The sequence below is a fragment of the Phascolarctos cinereus genome, unplaced genomic scaffold (assembly GCF_003287225.1).
Source record: "Phascolarctos cinereus isolate Bilbo 61053 unplaced genomic scaffold, phaCin_HiC Scaffold_4;HRSCAF=312, whole genome shotgun sequence".
NCBI classification, from domain to species: domain Eukaryota; kingdom Metazoa; phylum Chordata; class Mammalia; order Diprotodontia; family Phascolarctidae; genus Phascolarctos; species Phascolarctos cinereus.
Genome location: NW_027555847.1, coordinates 630953173 through 630974288, shown reverse-complemented (window position 1 = coordinate 630974288; position 21116 = coordinate 630953173). Strand labels below are relative to the sequence as shown.

The following is a 21116-nucleotide window of genomic DNA, read 5'->3' as shown; positions in this document are numbered from 1 at the left end:
TTGTGTTTACCAAACTGAATTTTTGAGTTCCTCTCATTCTTGGTTTTATTACATAATGTTCCTACAAGTTAGTAACATGGACGTTTTGATTGTTGAATGCCTGAGAGAGAAGTCACATATTATACTGGAAAAAGCAGTTGACCCTGTGGGCAAAACCGTCAGTTCCAGAACAAACCAAAACCAGAACCAGAAAGTGTAGAAACCAGCAAGGGTTTATTGAGTTTGCCAGTAAAAGAGCCCCACCCACATGGGGCTCCCTGAAGGAACAAAAGGACAAGGATTATATAGGTTTAAATAAGGCTGGAGGTAAATTGGGTAATCTTTTTTAGAAAGGGCTTGTTACTGGGGATTTGGTGGTAAGAATGGGGATGTGTAACAGGAAAGGCTTTTGTTTAAATGAGCTGTTTCTCTTATCCCTGGCCTAATAGATAAGAACTGCTTTTTCAAGTCAAGAGTCCTGAATTCCAATCCTAACTATGCACGCTTGAACAAATCACTAAGCCTCTCTAGGCCTTACTATGCTTATTTGTAAAATGAAGTTATTGGATTAGATAAACTCTAAGGATGCTTTGGGCTCTAAGGTATCATGATTATAGGCAGCTGCCACTGACGTCCAACCGTAATGCATCATTGTGCAATAGAAGGTTCCTTGAGTTAGTTATGATTGTGATAACAGTACAAACTCCAGCAGTTTCTACCAAACTGCACAGTTTCCAATACAGGCCTGATGGCTGATGATGCCTGCTGTCCAAGAGCAAAGAGATGACATTTTTTAGCCATAACCACCCCCTAAAACAATCTTAATACTTAATTTAGTACCTACGGTAGAATTCTATGAACTTGGTAGGTGTGTTTAAGTATTATTGGTTTCCTTTTTATTCATGTGTATTTTACTTTATGCTTTTAAAAATATTATTCTAAGAGTGGGTACGTGGGCTTCAATAGACTGCCAAAAGGGCCCATGATAAAAAAAAAAGGGTTCAGAACCACTTACTTAAGGGATCTGTGTTGTCATCGATTGTGCAAGTACTTCCTACAGTAATACATAATACAAGTTGCCAGGCAAGTCACTTAACTTTTCTGTTTGCCTCAGTTTTCTCATCTGTAAAATGAGAATAGTAATAGGACCTACCTCACAAGATTGTTGTTAAGGATCAAAAGAGTTAAGATCTTTCATGTAAGTCCATGTAAAATGCTTTACCAACATCAAAGTGCTATATAAATGTGAGTTATTGTCATTGGTGTTAGGAATATGGCCAAATTAATTCAGTCTCAGATGGCCAGCCTCCTGGCAACGAACCTTTCTTACTTTAACTAGGTTAATCTATGGACAACAGATATCTAGTCCCTCACTGGCCCATGATTTTGAAGCCTTTCCAGTTTGGTTGAATATGCCAAAATGGCTGGTGTAGTCAGGATCACCGCCTCTTATTTTGTAATGCGTAATAAAAAATTCATTAATGAAATGATTGCCCTAGGAGCTGTTTTAAATGGACTCCTTGTCTAATACCTCCTGTAGCTGTGCCTATAGACTCAGCTTAGAAGAGAAATCAGACTGAATATAAAAGAAATTAAAGTGTAGATTGGGAAAGATACCCATAAAATTTAATGAATGGCCTTTTAAGCAAACTGTATGACTTCAGGTAATTGCCACTAACTGTTAGCAGGTGCATCGTTAATCTGACACTGATAGATGTGAAATGGAGTCTCTGGGTCATTCTTTGGTATGGTATGGTATGGTATGGTACCTTCCTACGGTTGGTTTTAGTGTTAAACTTGTGGCTGACATCATAAAATTCACATTTCCGAACTCCAGGGGTTGAGGTTACTGCCTAAATCCCCACCCCATGCACATGTTAACACCACAATGCAGCAATTAGTCATTTTATCTATCACGATTTCACCTCTTAGCCTAGCCCAATCAAGAAGGAACGTTCTCCAAGACCTCAGAGCTTCTGTCACTCCTCCAGTATGTCCCCCCAAGACAAGCTAGCACTGCCAGGATTCAGCACTCCAAGAGATAAGCAGAGACTCTCCTATGGAGCCTTCACCAACCAGATCTTTGCATCCGCAAGCATAGAGTCGCCCACCTCTCCAACAGCTGATGCTCCCCCGCTGCCTCCAAGAAATGCTGGGAAAGGTAAAAGATTTGGAAAGCTCTTTAGAACCACATCCTAAAAACTGGCTTGGTAGGTGGAATGACTCAGAATTGAATGTGATGTCACTAATACTATTTTCCACCAGTGACAAAGGCAAATGATGATGATAATAGCCTATGACTGTGATCAAGCAGGGTAAAGAAAATATTACCTTGGATCAGAACACACACACACTCACACTCAAAAGTTTTCTCATACTAAGTTTTTCGGGGTATTGTAAATTACTTTCCACTGAGAGCTAATAGATTCCCTTTTGCTCTGAAAGAGCAGATGCACTTAATATAGTGGCCAAGTATTTTATTCTGTAGAAATACTTTGTGGTGATCTCTGGCATATAAGTAATAAGTGCTTATATCCTTTAGCCTCAGGATAGTTGAGTTCTAGCTGTCTTTGTAAATGGAGGAAATAAAGATACAGAAAAATTAGGCCTGTTGTCCTATAGCCTACTTCTGAGGAGTCAAATGAACCACAAGGACAAAAGAGAGAAGTTTTTAGTTTTGCAGTTCTTCCTTGCTTCTGGTAAGCATTCTGCTTATATATCTAACAGCAGAACCATTCTCTGTGTGTATTGTAAAGCTTACCACAAATGGAAATGACTTCTTGCTACATAATGAAACACTCATTTGAATAATACTGAGGTTATGTTCCTGGCAATATGAGTATTATTCAAAATAACATTGTCCAAAGTCGAAATTTCCCCATAGAAACAATGATATAAGAGGAGGGTGGGGTGTTAAGTTCTCAGATAAGTCCCAGATGGCTTATCACATTATAAAATAAGGAGTATCAAATTAAACCAAGAATTAAAAGAGGGAAGGGAAAAGAATAACCATTTAAGTAGGGTCAATTATGTGCTAAGACCTTTACAATTATTATCTCATTTGATCCTCACAATAACCCTGGGAAGTAGGTGCTGTTATTATCCCCGTTTTACAGTGGAGGAAATTAAGGCAAACAAGGGTAAGTGACTTACATAGGGTCACACAGCTAGTAAGTGTCAGAAGCCATATTTGAACTCAAGTCTTCTCAGCTCCAGATCCAGCACTCTACCCACCGCATCACTCAAGCCTTTTTTATCTCTTACCTCTTAACAAATTTAAGTGTATATACTAAGGAGAGAAAAATGAACAATTATAAATATCCAGTCCCTGCCCTTAAGAAGCTTACCCTCCAGTGGGAGAGATAAATGATGAGAGTGGTTTTCTAGGAAAATATGAGAACAGAGAACCTGCTGTTTCTATAAAATTAAGTTTTTTTAAGTATCCTATAAAAATCAAGTTTCATGTGACATATTTTCACTTAGATAACTATATCTAGGTTCCCAGGAAATGTTTTTTTGGTGTATGTTTTTTCTAATAGACCATTTAGTGGAACAGAAAGACCAATTCTTACCTAGCTAGCTATTTTCCAAACAGCCAAGGGGGAAAAAAAGGCAAGATTATTTAATAATCTGCTGGACAAAGTACTCCTTGACTAGGGCAGCAGTTACTTGGTCACCTGAAGAAGAGAGAATTTTTATTTTTAAAGCTGAGACATATCCTAAATGGAGTCTTCCCTTCCTCCCTGCCCTTCCCCCTCAAATAGTCTTGATGAAATAAGCATTATTCCCAAAGTTATACTTACTAGATCATGAAATGCAGACATCTAGGTACCTAAGTGTCATGTCACAAGGAAACTTCTCAGGTCATTTTATTTTATTTTATTTTATTTATTTTTAGGCAATTGGGGTTAAGTGACTTGCCCAGGGTCACACAGCTAGTAAGTGTCAAGTGTTTGGTTTGAGGCTGGATTTGAACTAGGTCCTCCTGACTTCAGGGCCAGTGCTCTATCTACTGTGCCACCTAGCTGCCCCTCAGGTAATTTTAAAAGTGACTTGAAACTCAAGGGACAATCTTTTAACCTGCCCTTTGAGGGCAGGAACAAAGAATGCCTGTAACTCAGTTTTTAGACCACATTGCTTCAAAGCAGCTAATTTCTACTTTTTTAAACCTCATTCTTAGAAAAAAAAAAAGAATCCAAACATTTGCATGAAAAGAGGAGCTTCTTGACTCTGCTCTGTCTATGACAACAGTAATTTCCATTGCTATCAGTTAGGGTGTTATAGGGGATTATGGCTTCAGGTGAGGAAGAAACATGAAAAACAGGATAAAATAACCTCCCCCTTCCCCCAGTACTAAAGACAAATGAAGAGAAATTGAAAGAAAAGCCAGGAAGAGAATTCTCATAAAAGAATCTAGTTTAGATTTCTTTTTTTCCCTCAGAAACATTAGGTACCTCATATCAGCATTCAAGGAGGTTCAGTTTATATTGACATCAAAACCTAATTGTGCTTTACCAAAGCTTCTGTCAAAGCTCAAAAAATATAAGAAAATTCAGGCTTCAGAACCTCAAAGAAGTGGTATTTCATGCTTATGTGGAGCCAGATTGCTATTTAGCCACTATGTAGATGAGGTCCCAGAAGATTTTTGTAATTAACCCAGGGCCAGAGAGTCCAGATGAGTTTATTAAGGTGTCTGACCCTCCAGTCAAGCAAGTCTTCCTCCCTGCCCCCCCCATCCCACATTTTTTTTTTCTCTGAATTTCACAATGCTTTATTAAGACTGTAAATACGAGAAGGTTTAGGTTCCTTTTTCTGTTTGTTTATTTTGGTTCTTTTTTTTTTTAAAGGACAAAACACTCAGTAACAGTGAGAATTGTTCTCTGACAGTATACAGTATGTGTCTGAGGACTTACCATATTGGCTTCTTTCTTGGGATGACAGTTAACGTACAGCAGAGTTTTTGAGTAACTGGTAGATAGAGCATTCTAGCAGAATGCAGAAGGTTAATGAAGATATAAGAGCATGAAGCCTCATTATAATGGATTGTTTTCTGGGTTTAAAAAGAAAATAAAACCCATTGAAATACTGGATTCTCCCTTCTATAATTGCATCTTGCAACAGTACAGTAAAAATTCATTAATATTTTCTCAAGCATAAAGGCTAGGCTTAAGTCCACCTTTGCTCTAACATAGAAAAGGCTTACTAAGCTTATTAAAATAGGTGGGCTAGGTGTCAAGAAGCATATTTAGCTGACTTAATAGATTTTTCAGGCATTTTAGCAGAACGATTTACATAAAATTATATATTAATTACAATGAATTCTTATGTGGGCATTAATTACTTAGCCTTTTGTTTGTTTGTCAGCTGGTTTGAAGCACTATAAAATTTTGAAAAGGAATAGGACTCCATTTTATTTGAAATATTCTTCAATGTAGAATTTTCACTAATTCAGATTAGTTCAAATTATTGACAGTTGTTACCTATCCAGATGACCTACTCTTTGCAGATCACCATTAGATACAATGGGACTTAAAAACAGAAATAGGAGATATTATCTCCGCAATGTAGGTGAAGAAAACCAACATCCTCACACTCAAATTCATGACTAAAGAAGATAATAAAGGAGAAACACAAATGAGGAGTGCAAATTAGTCTGAACAGACTGTAACTGCTCTGAGGTTGCTAAAGAGAGACGTGTGAAAAGGTCAAGGGGGATATAACATGCACAGCTACAAAATGCCAACTTTGTGCAGAGTTCTGTGCATGTAGCTGGAGGTTATGAAATTTAGGTGAGATCAAATCAATCATGAAGCCACAATAGATGTATTAAGGATTTTGGTGTTTTGTTTTGGTTTTTTTAAGTAGTCTACTAGCTGAAAATCTTTCTCCAAAATTTTAACAAAGAACCCATTTTAACCAAGAACACCCTCCACCCCTACTTTCTAGTAGTTACATAACCCCTTTTGCGTGTAATTTCCTTAGCTTTCATACTCTATCAGTGACAGTGGTTAGGAAAAGACTTGGAAGGAAAGAAAAGAAGAGAAGAATTTCTCAAAATATGAGGGAGGACCAAGCTGTCATGAAAGAAGAGCAATTATGTGATTCAGATGTCTTGCTTTGGAAATATTTTTCTATTGGCTGCATTAGTCACATATTGATGACTTTACAGTTTCCTGGTGGGGAAGGGGGCTGGCTGTTTGGGAAGGCAGCCAAATTGACTGGTTCAGTAGTAGAAACTTCCTCCAGATTATTTTCTTTTATATTTGGCTGAGATCTTTTGCCAGTCTTTTTTTTTTAATCAGTCTCTCTTAATCCTATTGAAATCACCACTGAATAAATTGCCTGAGCCCACTTAACTAGCAAATATAATTATCTTTATGTTTCCTTGCAGTAAGTTCAGCAGATTTGAGGGGCGCTATTTTTGAGTCACCCCTGATGTATGTAGGGTATGGAAGGGAAAGGGAAGGAAGTCTTCACTATATACCTCATGAAGGATAATATTCAGGAATATCTGAGTAATTGCTTTTAAAAAAAAAACCATTCCCCAAGTTGCTTGAATCATAAAGTCCAGGGTGAGACCAAAGTTGGAGTATTTTGTTCAGTTTGGGGTGCCACATTTTTGGAAGGATATTGAAAAACAGAAATGGGGTCAGAGAAGAACAATGAAGATGGAAAAAAAATTGAAAAGATACTATGAAGAGGATTGGTTGAATTAACTAATGATGAGAAAATATAAGTGGACATGGTAGCTGTGTTTCAAATATCTTAAAGATTACTAAGTAAGAAAGGGAATTAGCATGGGTCCTAGAGAGTTGATCTAGAACCACTGAGCAGAAGTTCAAGGACAGTCTTTTTGGCTCATTATTAGGAAAATTTATAGTAGGGTTTTCCAGCAATGGAATGGACTGTCTTATGAAGCAGGAAGCTTATCATTGATAATCTCTAAGTAAATAGTAGGTGCCCACTTACTGAATTTATGCTTCAAATAAAAGAGTAGATGACTTCTGAGGTCTTTTCCAACTTTAATATTCTATAATTTTTATTTATCCACCATCTCCAAATATGGTAATATGATAAGGACAACATTAAGTAAAGGAAAAAATATGTAGTAAAATTTTCCTAGTACAATAATTTAATAGCAAATTTTAGCTATAATTTTTCCTGGTTTCACAAGGATCAGACATTTATCAGACTCAGATATTTCCAGGTTCTTTTTACTTAATTTGGGGTGGAGGGGAGGGGAATTCTAAGTATAAATATGTATCTTCTATTAAGAATTAAATGCAATATGCACATATTATGTTCCTCCTATGTACCAGTCATTGTGCTAGGCACTAAGAATACAAAGACAAAAATGAAACAAGCCCTGCCCTCAAGGAGTTTACATTCTCTTGAAAGCTCCATTGACAGAAATTCAGACAGCAATAATTAAGAGATGAATCTTTGCAATCAAATAGATTTTTCTCTTTACAAGCAAGTATACCACAGGTTTCCTTTAAATAGCATTCCCCTAGCCTAATTAAAATATAATTTTTAAAAGTTTGATTTTTCAGTACACATAACTTTTCAGTCATACGATTATTACATTAGCGTAAAAACCTGCATGTAGAAAGGGGTTTTTTTTTCAGCCAAAGACAAGGCTTATTAAAGATCTGCCACATTAGCCAGACTCTTAAGGAGTCTGAGGATCTGTGAGCTATTGGCTAGATTGTAAAAATTTGAGCATTGGCTAGATTATAAGAATCTGAGCCTCTTAATGGAGATAAGATGGACCTTATTTACCGAAAGACTGTGGGAGGGATCTAGGAGTGGCCAAGTAGCCTGCAAGGTTGGGGGGAGGGGAACTGTGAAGTAATAGAAAGCCAGGGACCCGGATCATGTGGCCAAGGGAGAATGGAGCCTAGATAGGATTATGGATGGGAAGTGGCCGTAGGGAGGTGAGACTGTGGAGGGCTAGGCTAGGTTAAGTGTAACAGAGAATTGGGAGATTGGGTGTAGCCACAATTAAAGGCCACTCAATGGGATTATAGCCTCAGGGGACCACCAGAGATTTACCCATGTGGCAGAGTCCAAGGTTTTTCCTTTCTGGGGTCCAGATCCCAACCCTGTCATTTCCCCCTCAAACAAATGGGACCCAAATTCTTTTGGGGTAAAGGGGAAAGATCTTAGCTTCTGAAACTGCTTCCTACTGGCAAGAGGCGTAGAGCTGTTCCTGTCTCGAGGGGGTCCCAAAGAAGAGGTTGACTGGAACCAAGCACAGGCTGCATCCAAGGAATGATGGGGGACATTGGCTGCTACCCACTGTTTGCTGCCAGCTGTTGGTGAATGGCCTATAGTCTTCCAGTCTCAGCTGGTGAAGAGCTTGCTATTAGGCATTTTTTTCCCTGTCAGGGAACCATATGATGAGGTCTAGAGGTTTAGAGGTGCTGGAACCCCAAAATCACGACACACAGGTCCTGTCCGAAAGAATTTGACCCAAGCCTTCTTTGAGCCAAAGACAGGGTTTGTTAAAGATCGGCCATGTTAGCCAGACTCTTAAGGAATCTGAGCATCTGTGAGCTATTGGCTAGATTGTAAAAATTTGAGCAGTGGCTAGATTATAAGAATCCGAGCCTTTTAAAAAATTTTTACCAAGGTGCTGTGGGACTCCTACCTAACACACTATACTAATTGCATGGCTTAAAAAAAGACACAAGTAAAATCATTTCCCCTAATAACTTTATAAAATTCAAATCCTGAAAGATTATGATTAGCCTGTATGGTACTTTATTGCCCTGGCTCCTAACACCAACTTTTAAAGGGGTTCCATTATATTTGAATTTCCTACTGGTACCCTTACAATTTACAGCCTTTGTGAGAATGAGCTAAAAATACCAGATCTTTGGAGCTTCGATGTCAAACCAAATCCAAAGTTCTCCAGGTCAGTGCTAAAGCCTGAACTAAATTCACTAACTAGGCTCCATACTAATACCAATGCCCCTTATCTCTCCTTAATAATATTAGGTACTTCATCACTTTCTGAAGCTAACAAATTGCATTTATTACACTGCCTAAAAGCAGCCAGATTACATAAATAATCCTATAGACTGTTTCAAACAGTGACTGGCATTTGTAGAGCTCTTTACGATTTGCAGGCAGCATCTTGTTTTATTCTCACTACAAATCCTATTTAGTAGGTAGGTAATACAGGTAATACAAATGAAGGAATGGAGGCCCTCAGGCTACATGACTTGCCCATGGTCACACGACTTGTAATTGTCCAAGGCAGGATTTGATCTTCCTGATTCTTTAGTCCCTACAGCACTGTACCTCCAGAAGAAGCAGAAGGCATTCACTGCCACCTTACAAGACTAAAAGAAATCAGGCACTTGTCAGACTACAGAAGACTTGAACCCTAGAGACACTTGGCTTCACTATGTGAACTTGAACAAGATAGATGACCTGTTTATATCCATACCTTTGAATTTCACAAAGGGGAAATAATACTGAGCTTTTTAAGTTGGTTTGAAGATGATTGTTGTTTATTCTAAAACATGACTTCCTTCTTTATGAATAACATGCATTTTTGTATGATCTCCCACTTATGAAAAGACAATAAAGTCATTTACTCTTCAAAGCTCTGGATTATGAAAATAAAATAGGAATGAATGATGTATTCAGTAATTATTATAGTAAGTATAGCTAATGTTTATATAGTGGCTTACTGTGTGCCAAGCACTTTATAATTATTATCTCATTTGATCCTCACAACAACCCTGGGAGGTAGATGCTGATATTATCCCCATTTTACAGATGAGGAAACTAAGAGGTTACGTGACTTGCCCAGGGTCACATATAGCTGGTTGTTGGTGTGTGTGTGTGTGTGTGTATAGTTGTTGGTAGTTGACTTTAAGTGATTTACTATCAGTTAAGTGTCTGAGTCTACGTTTGAACTGCTAGTATTATTTCATTGCACTACTTACCTGCATCATTTTAGAAGGGTATTTTTGATACCCTTATTGTGTATCTGTCATGTGGAGATCAGCCTTAGTGCAGAGAAGCTCCAGTGATATGTTGGGCAGTGATCTTCATGAAAGCTGCCTACTGAGGTATGGAGGGGTTGAGATCTCCAAGAATATTCATCCTTGTGAAATTAAAATTCTTATAGTATAAGATGGTTATATATCAGCTTTTGCTTCTCTGAATCATGCTTCGCACTTCAGTATACAAAGTTGGTTATGTTTATGAATAATTCGTTCAGGTTTTGCTTCCAACTTCAGGCAAGATTATTAGTGATGAAGGTAACCTCCCTGGCCTTACTTTTTTTTTTAATTTCAAAGATGGAATTGTATTTGGTATAGAAGATTCAATGTGGAAGACTTCTCAGTTTCCCAAGTCATCAAAAATAAATACTTGCCCACTAAAGAACAAAAGAATCAATCACAGACATGCTTCTTTTATTCTAGTCAATGCCACATTTTATTCAAGGACTGGAAAAATAAAGTGATTTTCCTGATAATAGTCATTGTTAACATATCTGTGTTGCTTTCCATTACAGTACCTGTTCTGCCATTAACTGGAACATTGGTTCTACCGTATCCCTCATTCTGTGGTAAAAACAAAAATAACAGACGTACAGCACCTTGTACTGTGAACCATGATTTCCTAGATGACTGCAGTAACTTTGCATGTGGTGGCTAATGCTCAGACTAACAGATGTGCCCTGCACTAATTTGCACCATAGTTGAATGACTTAACCTAATCCTAGTAAACTTTTAAAATATTTAACATTAATATTATTTTAAATGATTTTGGAAAAATAGGCAATTTTAAAAGAATAATCATTCAAAAATAGTTGGTTCTAAGTCAGGTACTATCAGTAAAAAGTTTTCCTGATTTTCTTTTTATGCCCTTAGGCACTTAGTACAGTTAAGTTGCAGATAATTGTATATCTGGGTCACCTCATCCATGTTTTATGGGGTTAGCCACTTTCCTGATCTTGCTTCAATTTTTTTCGCCTTCAGAGGTGTACTTATTTCAGAGTTGATTCTTTTTTCCTTTTTCTTTGTTCCCTAAAACTACTTATTCCTTGATTCAAAGAGTGCTCAAGTTTTTTTGTTTTGTTTCATTTCGTTTTGTTTTCCCAGAGAACATTTCTTTTCCCTGCAAGTGTGTAGTGCCCAAAGGACTACTCACCATCATTTACAAGTGTCAGAACTGCTGTTCAGGAGGATTTCGTTTGGTTTGGTTTTGGTTTTTGGCCCATTCCTTCTAGAGTCTGAAAAAGGAATATATGTATTTAATAGCATTTCCTATGCTGTCCTCTTCATTTTTAAGGTCCAAAAAGATAATGTAGTTGGCTGGATCTTATTTTATTCATTATTGAAAACATATGTTTTAGCTTAGGTTACTCCTACACTCAGATTTCTCTGAGAGAAAACACTAATATATTTTTATTTGGGAATGTTTGTTGACAAAAGATTGTGTCTTTTAACAGTATTTGAGATAAGACTATTTCTAGATGCATTATCATAGCTAGTTAGCATTTATATAGTGCTTTAAGATTTGACAAGATTAGGTGATTTCCTGGATAGAGTGCTGGGCCTGAAGTCAGGAAAACTCCTCTTTCTGTGTTCAAATCTGGCCTCAGATACTTACTAGCTATGTGACCCTGTTACTTAAGTTATTTAGCGCTGTTTTCCTCAGTTTCCTCATCAGTAAAATGAGCTGGAGAAGAAAATGGCAAACCAGTCCAGTATCTTGGCCAAGAAAATCCCAAATGGGGTCACGAAGAGTTGGGCGCAACTGAAATGACTGAACAACAACTTAAATATATTAGCTCAATTTGATCCTTACAACATAATTATTATCCCTATTTTACAGATGAGGAAAATTAGGCTGAAAGAGTTTAAGTGAAAGCTAATAATTGCCTGAGCAAGATTTGAACTTAGCTCTTCAAGTCCAGCACTACTCTGCCACCTAGGTGCCTCAGTGTTGCAAGTTCCGTAGGTTGGGATAGGAATAAGCATTCTCACTAATAAATTATTTACCTGCAGGACTTCAAATTGAAGTAGAGAATCAGACTCTGACAGGTGTTCCCGTTTTCTTTCTTTCCACACTGAGCACAAGAGTTTTTTGTGCTCCTTTTGTGGACTTTCAGGATAATTCCAGAAACTATAGTGACTGATCACTCAGCCTTGAATGGACTACAAGCTTTTAGTATGTATTAGCAAGAGACAGGGAGATCAGAAAAACCTATTATGATCTTAGGCTGCTTTAAGAAGGGTAGAATGTCTATAATGAGCAATGTGACAGTCTGTCTGTGATTTTTCCTGTTCTACCACATCTGGAAGGAATGTTGTGTCTGGTCCTAAAAATTGCATTTTAAGGAAGGGGTGTTGACACATTGCATCTAGGAAGGGTGATTATGATGATGACCATGCATATCAATATCCATTGAAAAAAAACTGAGGATGTCTAGCCCAGGAAAGGAAAGACTTAGGGGAACATGACAGCTCTTCCCAGCATTTGAGGAACCTTCATATGAAAAATGGAGTAGGCTTTGTTCTGCTTTAATTCAATTAAACAAACATTTACTACGTGCTTATTATATGCTTTCCCTTCCTCCTCTCCCAACCTCCCCTCCCCAGTACGCACACACACACATACACACCCTTCTTTTCTCCCATTCCCCCACAGCCCTGGCAGAAATAGGAACAATGAGTGGAAGTTACAGAGACAGATTTTTGGCTACCTTAACATTGACTTTTGGTCATAATTTGTGGATCTCTACCTAAGAGAGTCCAGACTTAAGGATTAAAGCAAGGTGGGCCTCCAGCTAAGGTGAAGTACTCAGGGGGTACCATGAGGGACCTTTGAGCATTACTTTGATGCTAGGTTGGTTAGAAGGATCTGTGGTATGGTGTGGCTAACAATCCCTCCATGTTTTCTCATTCTACAGAATTTTCTTCTGTGTATTTCCATAAATTCTCCAGAGCTCATCCTCCCAACATGTTAGTGGCTTTCAGTTCAATTGCAGAAATAAGAATTAAATGCCTTCTCTGGGCAAGGCACTGTGATTGTCAAAGGAAATAGAATGGAGACCTTGTTCTCAAGGAGCTTATACACTAATGGTAGGCAACACAGGTACACGAACAGTTATGATACAAGAGAGGGATAAGGTAAGTGAGAAGGAGAAGTCCAGAAAAATGTGTTTAGAAATTTGAAGGAGAGTGGTTGGCACCTTTGGTGTCATCCTCGACACCTCACTCTCTCTCACTCCATATATCCAGTCACTTGCCAAGTCCTCTCATTTCTTTCTCCATACCTCTCATATATACCCATTTCTGTCTGCTGACACAACTACCACCCTAGTCTAGTCTATCATCACCTTTCAACTGGACTATTACAATCACCTCCAGTGGTCTCCCTTCCTCTGTTCTCTCCTCACTCCAATCAATTTTCTACACAGCCACCAAAGTGAGTTTCCCAAGTCATCATGTGCACACACCAGGATCAAATATAAATTCATCTGTTTGCTGTTTAAAGTTCTTCATAACCTCACCCCTGCCTATCTTTCTAGTTTCCCTCTATTTTTCTCCTCAACTCACACTACAGTCCAGCCATATAGACTGTCCCCATGTTTTGGATTTCCTGCTTCCTCATTTCAACCTATTAGAGTCCCTTCTTCCTTTAAGACTCAACCAAAATGCTCTGCAGCAGGTCCTTCCTGGGACTGCTTCAACCCTCCCCCCAGTTACTAGTGCTATCCTTTATAAGGTTACTTTATGGCTATTCTGTAGGTATCTTGTATAAATCCATTTATATACAGGATGTCTTCCCCATTGGTCTTTAGGTCCTTGAGGACAAAGACTGTCTTCACTTCTTTATCTTCTTAGCATAGTCCTCAAATATAGTAAACACCTCACGTTTGTGGGTTGACCGATTGTCTCTGGTTCCTTTAAAATCTCAGAGCTACCAGTAAATACTCAGGCTGTTCATCTGTTGTCACATTTATTAGTTATAGTGTCACTGTGGTTCAGATGTCCATTTGTTGGTCATTGAACAAAGATTGTACATTGAGTTGTAACAATCTCATTAATGTTTGTTAGGCAGTCTAGGAAGTATATGATTCTTAGCTCCCCATACCCCTTTTCTGACATTCATCTCCTGTCACTGCACAAACAAGAGGGAACCACAAAGAAATAAAGGCTATTTTGCATCTTCATTTTGTGGTTTGCCATAGCCAAAAAATCCATTTCCTGGTATCAGATCTTCTAAAGATTTTCTGTTGTATTTAGCCGTTCTATCTAAACCAGCTAGTCATTGACCTTTTCAGCTTATGGGGAACCTACCAAATGTCCCTAGCCAAAGCCTTCCAGAACCCAGAATCACCTCCATGCACTGATAAAACATTAGAATAGAACTTTTGTATAGGTTTTTCACACTGCTTTGTATAAATATATATGCTTTTAATGCCAGAAAATCCTGTTCTCTGTGGCACATAGATGTTTATTTCAGGATAAGTCAAGACAGGCGTATTACAGTAAAGCCTTCAATGGGCTTTACTGTACACACCAGGAATATAATTTTCAAATCTTGCCTAGAATGTACAAATGTCTTACCCCAGCTATAGTACTTAGATGTCATTTAAAAAAGAAAGAAAGAAAGAAAACTACACTTAGATTTTTTAAAAATGGCATGCATATAGGATGAAGGAGACATGGAAAGAGAAGAGGTCATGGTGGGAAAGGGCAGGGAACATAGAGGGTTAAGAAAAGGCAAATTCAGTATAACACAGCAGAGCAGTGTAATATGGTAGCCAGAAAAGCTAGTGCTACATTAGGCTACATTAATAGAAGTTTGGTGTAATGACAGAAGGAATCCCCACATATTTTTGCCTCCCAGACCACATCTGAAATATTTGTGGACCAAGAACCTGAGAGGTCATCATATGTAAAGGAGATTTAACTTGTTCTACTTGCATCTAAAAGCAGATTAAGACTAATGGGTTGAAGTTGGAAAGATATAAGTTTAGGCTTACTCTAAGAGGGAAAACCAAGTAACAGTCGTTCAGTCATTTCTGACTCTTCATGACCCCATTTGGGGTTTTCTTGGCAGAGATACTGGAGTGGTTTGCCATTTCCTTCTCCACCTTGTTTTACGTAGGAGGAGACTGAGGAAAACAAGGTTAAGTGACTTGCCCAGGGTCACACAGCTAATAAGTGTCTGAGGCCAGATTGAACTCAGGAAGATGAGTCTTCCAGACTCCAGTCAATCCACTGAGCCACCTAGCTGCCAAAAGTGGACTGGGCTGCTTTGGGAAGCAGTAGGATTCCTCTTATTGGGGGTCTTCAGCAAAGACTGGATTTTTTCTGTCCAAAAAAAGAGAGAGCAACTAGGATAGTGAGAGGACTAGAGAAAGTCTCCCAAAGATATCATTGGTTTTTAGATTGGTTCAAGAGCCTGGGGGTATTTAATATGATGAAAAATAGCCTTAGAGGGAAAATGGTAGCTGTCATCATGATTTGGGAAGTTGTAATGTTGGGAAGAGGATTTGTTCTGCTTGGCCCTGGAGTGTAGCACTTGGATCAATGGGTAGAAATGATAAGGGGAGAAAAATGTCAACTCAAAGTAAGTAAAAGCTTCCTAACATTTAAAGCTGAAGCAAAATGGAATGACCTGCCCATTACGGAAAGTGTGCCAAATCAGCTAGATGGTCTTTTTTTTTTTTAAGGAATGTTGTAAAGAGCATTCATGTGTCAGACAATTGGACTGGGGGGCTTCTAAGGACCCATCCAAGTCTAAGATCTACCTTTTTTTAACTTTTTTTAAGATAAATGATACTTGGCCTTTCCTCACTGAATCAGGTCCTAATTGTAATTAGGACATTATTTTATCTCAAAGACAGAATAACATCCAGAAGTAATAATTACAGATTTTTGTTGTTGTTGGGGTGGGGTTTTTTTGAAGGGGGAGGGGAGGACAAGCATTTATTAAGTGCCTACTATATGCCAGGCACTGTGCTAAGTGCTTTTATTATCCCCATTTTCAAATGAGAAAACTGAGGCAGACAGGTTAAGTAGACTTACCCAGGGTAACACAGCTAGTGTCTGAAGCTGGATTTGAACTCAGGTCTTCCTGACTTGGCCCAGTGCTTTATTACTGTGCCATCTGATTGCCTCTAGGATAAGACCTGTGATTTCATCAAGGTAGGGAAGTTCCAGTATGGAAACTCTCATAACCAATGCAGATTGGCAACTCTTGTGACCTACCATGACTGTTAGAACTACCTGGGGCATTGAGGGGTTAAGTGATATGCCCATAGTTTCCTAACTGGTATACATCAGGAGGAGCATTTTCCATCCCATATCTCCCTTCCTCCAAACCTCTATATGCTATGTCACACTGCTTATTAATGAATAATTATTAATAGGTAACATTAAAAATCATCTTGACCTTGAAAAGAAGCCTTCAGTAATTAAGCCTTTTCTTTTAATGTACAGAATGTAGAAAGCTCTTTTGGAGCCTGTCTGGATCATCAGGTATACACTGTGATGTGTTAAATCTGTGGTGATGTGGTGATGGTCTCTTTTTTTTTTCTTTTTTTGGTGATGCTTGTCATGTTAGTATCAGGAATGAGTGTCCAAAAGCATAGTTAGACAGGCACTCCTCATAGTGTTTCCAGCAAGGACAGACCATTCTTTGGCAATACTTATCAACTGTGAGAGGCCATTGAAAAAGCAAAGCAAGTCCTGATTTGGCCTGGAAAAGACCAGACCCAAATCAATGCTATAAGGAGTTCTACATCATTATTTCATGGCATTTCTGGTACTACATCTTGTCCTTCAAAGAAAGATGACCTTTTTTTTTTTAAAGTAATAGGATACAGTGTCTCATTTACTGTATATACTGTGTCCCAGCTTCTAGTGCAATAGAAAGTCTGTGATTTCTAGGACAATCCAGTATATATATGTCTTTGGGGGTTTTTTTTGTTTTTTGGGTTTTTTTATGAGCATTCTTTTGTTTTGTTTTGTTTTGCTTTAGGCAGTTGGGGTTAAGTGACTTGCCCAGGGACACACAGCTAGTAAGTGTCAAGTGTTTTGGTCTGATTTGAACTCAGGTACTCCTGACTTCAGGGCCGATGCTCTATCCACTGTACCACCTAGCTGCCCCCAGTATATATGTCTTTGAAAGAGGAAAAGGCTGTACTCTCTTCAGTTGCAGAAATAATATTGGGGTTTTGGGGGGGGTATCACATAGCTTTTAAGATCACTTTTAGATAATTAACTTCATTATTTAGAAAGGTTATTTTTTAAGAATTCAGGAGAAATTTGCTAACACCTACACATGCACCAAAAAAAATTTAATGGAAAGAAAAATTCTGAGTCTGAGAGATACTTTGGAGCTTATTGGTTGTGGCCTTTTTGGAAGGTTTATCCTACCCTCAATTATTTCTTTGTATTGATTTTTGCCAGCAGCACTGTGCACCCTTAGCTCCTCAAGTGTGTAGAGCTCATGACGCTTCCAGGGAATCACTGATTTGAAATGTGTTTTTCTGTTGCAATTAAATGATGAATTTAAACCCATTAACATCTTTTGTTGATTATTTAGTGTTTTGTTTCTTTTTTGAAAATTGCTCTATAAATTATTTTTTGCCAGCATTTATTTTTAAAAAGGCAGCAACAAGAAGTCGATAACCTGTTGTTTGCTGGACTGATAGAAATTCTCATAGACCTTGTGCTGGCCAGATCTTTTGCTTTCTGTCCTTTCCTGTTTTGTTTAAAGTTCTGACTTATGAGTCCTTAGTTTATTTTCAAGCAACTGGTTGTGTGTCAGGGAGATCTGGATTGAGTTATTTTTCCCCCCTTTTTTTTCCCTTCCTTTTCTCTTTTTCTCCCAGGTCCAACTGGCCCACCTTCAACACTCCCTCTAGGCACCCAACCCCCCAGTGGCAGCTCCACCCTTTCCAAGAAGAGACCCCCTCCCCCACCACCAGGACACAAAAGAACCCTCTCTGATCCTCCAAGCCCATTACCTCATGGTCCCCAGAATAAAGGTGCAATTCCTTGGGGTAAGTTTTTTGTTTGTTTTTGTTTTTTTATTTAATAAAACAGCCTAATGTGGGATTCTAGTGTACAGTGGGGTAATGTATCAAGGTCAACTAATATTTTTTAAACACATAATAATAGCTCTCACAGTTGTAACCACTAGTGTGCTAGTAAGTATTTAACAACCAGGTCTTTGAAAATTCACAACACATGTTTAAATTTAATCTGCATTATTGACATTTTCTCCTCCACTTTCTTATGTCTAGACAAGAAACAAAATAATAAATCAAGCCCTGATTTTGTAGCCTTTGCTGATTTCAAAGGTATAAATACTCACACTGAAAATTTAATAATCAGCCTTTGAAAACTGGTGTGAGCAGGCTCTGGTACTCCCCTGGACATAATACTTCATGGTTTACAAAGTGCTTTCTTCAGCATCACTCCACGAGACAAGTAATTCAAGCCCTATTAATAAGTCCAAATTACAAATCAGAAAATTGAGGCACAGAAAGGCTATATGACTTGTTCTGAGGAATACCACCCTGAGTTTGTTTATTTGCTCTTATTTTCACTTCCAAATTCTCTCTCTCACCCTACCTCCTCCCCCACCCATTGAGAAGGCGAGAAATACAATACCCATTATAATTATGAAGTCATGCAAAACATTTCCACATTAGTCATGAACAGCACCCTCTGTTACAGATCTAGGACCATATTTCTTTCATGATAAACCTTTTTCAAAGCTGCCTTTAATTCAAACCAGCAAACATTTATTAATCACCTGAATACTAAAGTAGTATGCTTAGAATTATGAGGGGCTGCAAAGATTTAAAATCCAGTGAGGAGACAGGACATGTATACAAATGGAATGCAGTATCATAAGCACAAGAGGAGATTAAGACAAACCTCTTTCAAGCATATGAATGGCTTTGAAGTTTTTCTGCGTTTTGACAGGGCTGATTCGATCATTCACAAATAGGTACATGTAGCCGTAGGCAAGGGGTGGGGAACCTTCGGCATTGAGGCCACAAGTGGCCTTCTAGGTCCTCAAGTGCAGCCCTTTGACTATTCTGTGAAGTTTGGATTCCATCAAAGGGCTGCACTTGAGGACCTAGAGGGCCACGTGTGACCTTGAGGCCACAGGTTCCCCACCCCAAGCAGAGCAGACAGTAGCAGATACACAAGTAGCACCCCCAAACACGTATATACCTTTAAAGTATGAAAAATTCCTTTTACAAGGTAGAAAGAGAGAGAGAGCTCTGGAAGGGGCTGTAAAGAAGAGGTTTTTAATCTTTTTCATCTCTTGGACCTCTTTTCAAAATAATGTTTTTGAAAACAAAATAAAACAAAATATAAAAAAGAAGAAAAGAAGCCAAAGGTTAGTGGGGAGAAGTAATTTCCCATCCAAATAAGGACCCCCTGAAATCTATCCATACCACAAATTAAGAGATTCTATGAATTTATGGTATTTGACATTTTTTATGTTGTTTGTTGAGAAAAGCATTACTGTATAAATGAATTGTTATTGTTATTACTAGCAAGATTGAACTAAAATCCCAAACCTTTTTATTCCTACTACAGACATTAGTGCCCTAAAGTAGCACCTTCCTAAAATAGTTTGGCTTTTATGGATTCTATGCTCTGTTTTAGGGGAAATCCAGTTCAAACCTTTTGATAGAGGTACCAAGTATGCCTCTGGGACTTTATAAAAATATAAATAGCTTAAGTAATGCTTTTTGGAACAATAGTTCATTTTGCTTCCACTTTTGAAATGTAATACATTCATTGGTATAAGAAAGATTTAGATCTGGCAACAGCATTGTGTGATAGGGAAGAACACTGAGCTACAAAATAAGGAGATATTAATTCTAGTACCTGGTCTGCCAGTACTGATTGGGAAGGTCTTGACTACCCTGAACTTCAGTCTCCTTACCTGTGACTCTTTTTAAATTCTCATTTTATTTTGTTTTTAAATCAAATTCAAGGGGAAGCCACAAACCATGCTTAAAAAACAACACAGAGATATGGCTTAATGCCTCATTCCTCAAATAAGTAGTTTATAGGTGAAGACTAGAACTCTGTGGCAGTCAGATCTGATAAATGTGAACTTAAAGCCCAGGGGAGTAAAGTATCTTACCCAGAGTCACACAGCTAATAGTATAGTGATAGAGCCAGGATGAAAATGCAGGTCTTCTGACCACCCATTTCCACTCCAAAGAAAACCTCTCTAGTTCCCTTGCATAGGCTTTCCCAGTTTCAACAGAATGCCAGAGCATTAAAAAAGCTGCGCATGTTTTCCAAACTCTTCTTCTGAGAGAAATGAGGAAGGTGGGTGTGAAATAAAATTGAATGAAGTCCACTTCCCCCTTTTTTAATAGCCAGATTAGGTTTCCTTGGGAATTTGTACACGAACTCTACAGGTAGCTCCAGTAAGTGTAAGTAGGAGGTCATAGAGACATCATTGGCAAGTATGAGGAGGTTGGAATCAACTGGATTTTTTTTTCTTCTAGCCTCCTACAAAACCTGTTTCCAATCACTGGTTGATGAAAATTTTTCCCTTGGGAAGGGAATTTCCATGTTCGTTAACTTTATTCCACCAGCACAGTGTTTCTTCAAGATTTTGATTGTCAAAGATCGCTTGATTAAGTGTACAGAAACAAGATTTGGCAATTCTCTTGTGTAATGCTTTAGTCTCTTAAAGGATAGCTATTTGGTCATTTCTTTTGGAAATAAATGAAGCTCAGGAGGATATGTTAATACGAATCATGCTAGAAGCAACTGAAATTTTTAAGTTATGAAATCAAGGGGGTGGATGTGCTAGAATTCTAGAATTCAGTCATTTCACAAGTCCTACAAACTTTGCTTGTCACCTTCTATCTAGAGATCTTGTATTCATATTTGAAGATTTATAGAAACATCCTAAATCTTCACAGCTAGATTAAGGAACAAAATCTACTCCTGGTTTTGATATAGTCAGTATAATAACAGCAACAATAGCAGCAGCTGCAATAATAGATTTATAAGGTACTTTAAGGTTTCCAAAGCACTTTACAAATATTGCCCTATTTGAATCTCACAACAATCCTGGGAGATAGATGCCATTGTTTT

General features: G+C 38.1%; 1 protein-coding gene across 7 annotated transcripts in view; it reads left to right on the top strand.

Moving 5' to 3' along the window:
* ASAP1 (ArfGAP with SH3 domain, ankyrin repeat and PH domain 1) overlaps nt 1-21116 on the top strand; it is a 606833-nt gene that overhangs the window by 562328 nt on the left and 23389 nt on the right. For 4 of the 7 annotated variants that reach the window (XM_078153734.1, XM_078153735.1, XM_020997892.2 and 1 more), the window contains 4 exons: nt 1912-2140; nt 10517-10570; nt 16464-16502; nt 17861-18031. In XM_078153734.1, the coding sequence (XP_078009860.1) occupies nt 1912-2140; nt 10517-10570; nt 16464-16502; nt 17861-18031 (493 nt within the window). The remainder of the gene's footprint in view (nt 1-1911; nt 2141-10516; nt 10571-16463; nt 16503-17860; nt 18032-21116) is intronic. The other 3 variants (XM_078153736.1, XM_020997894.2, XM_078153738.1) reach the window with 3 other exon arrangements.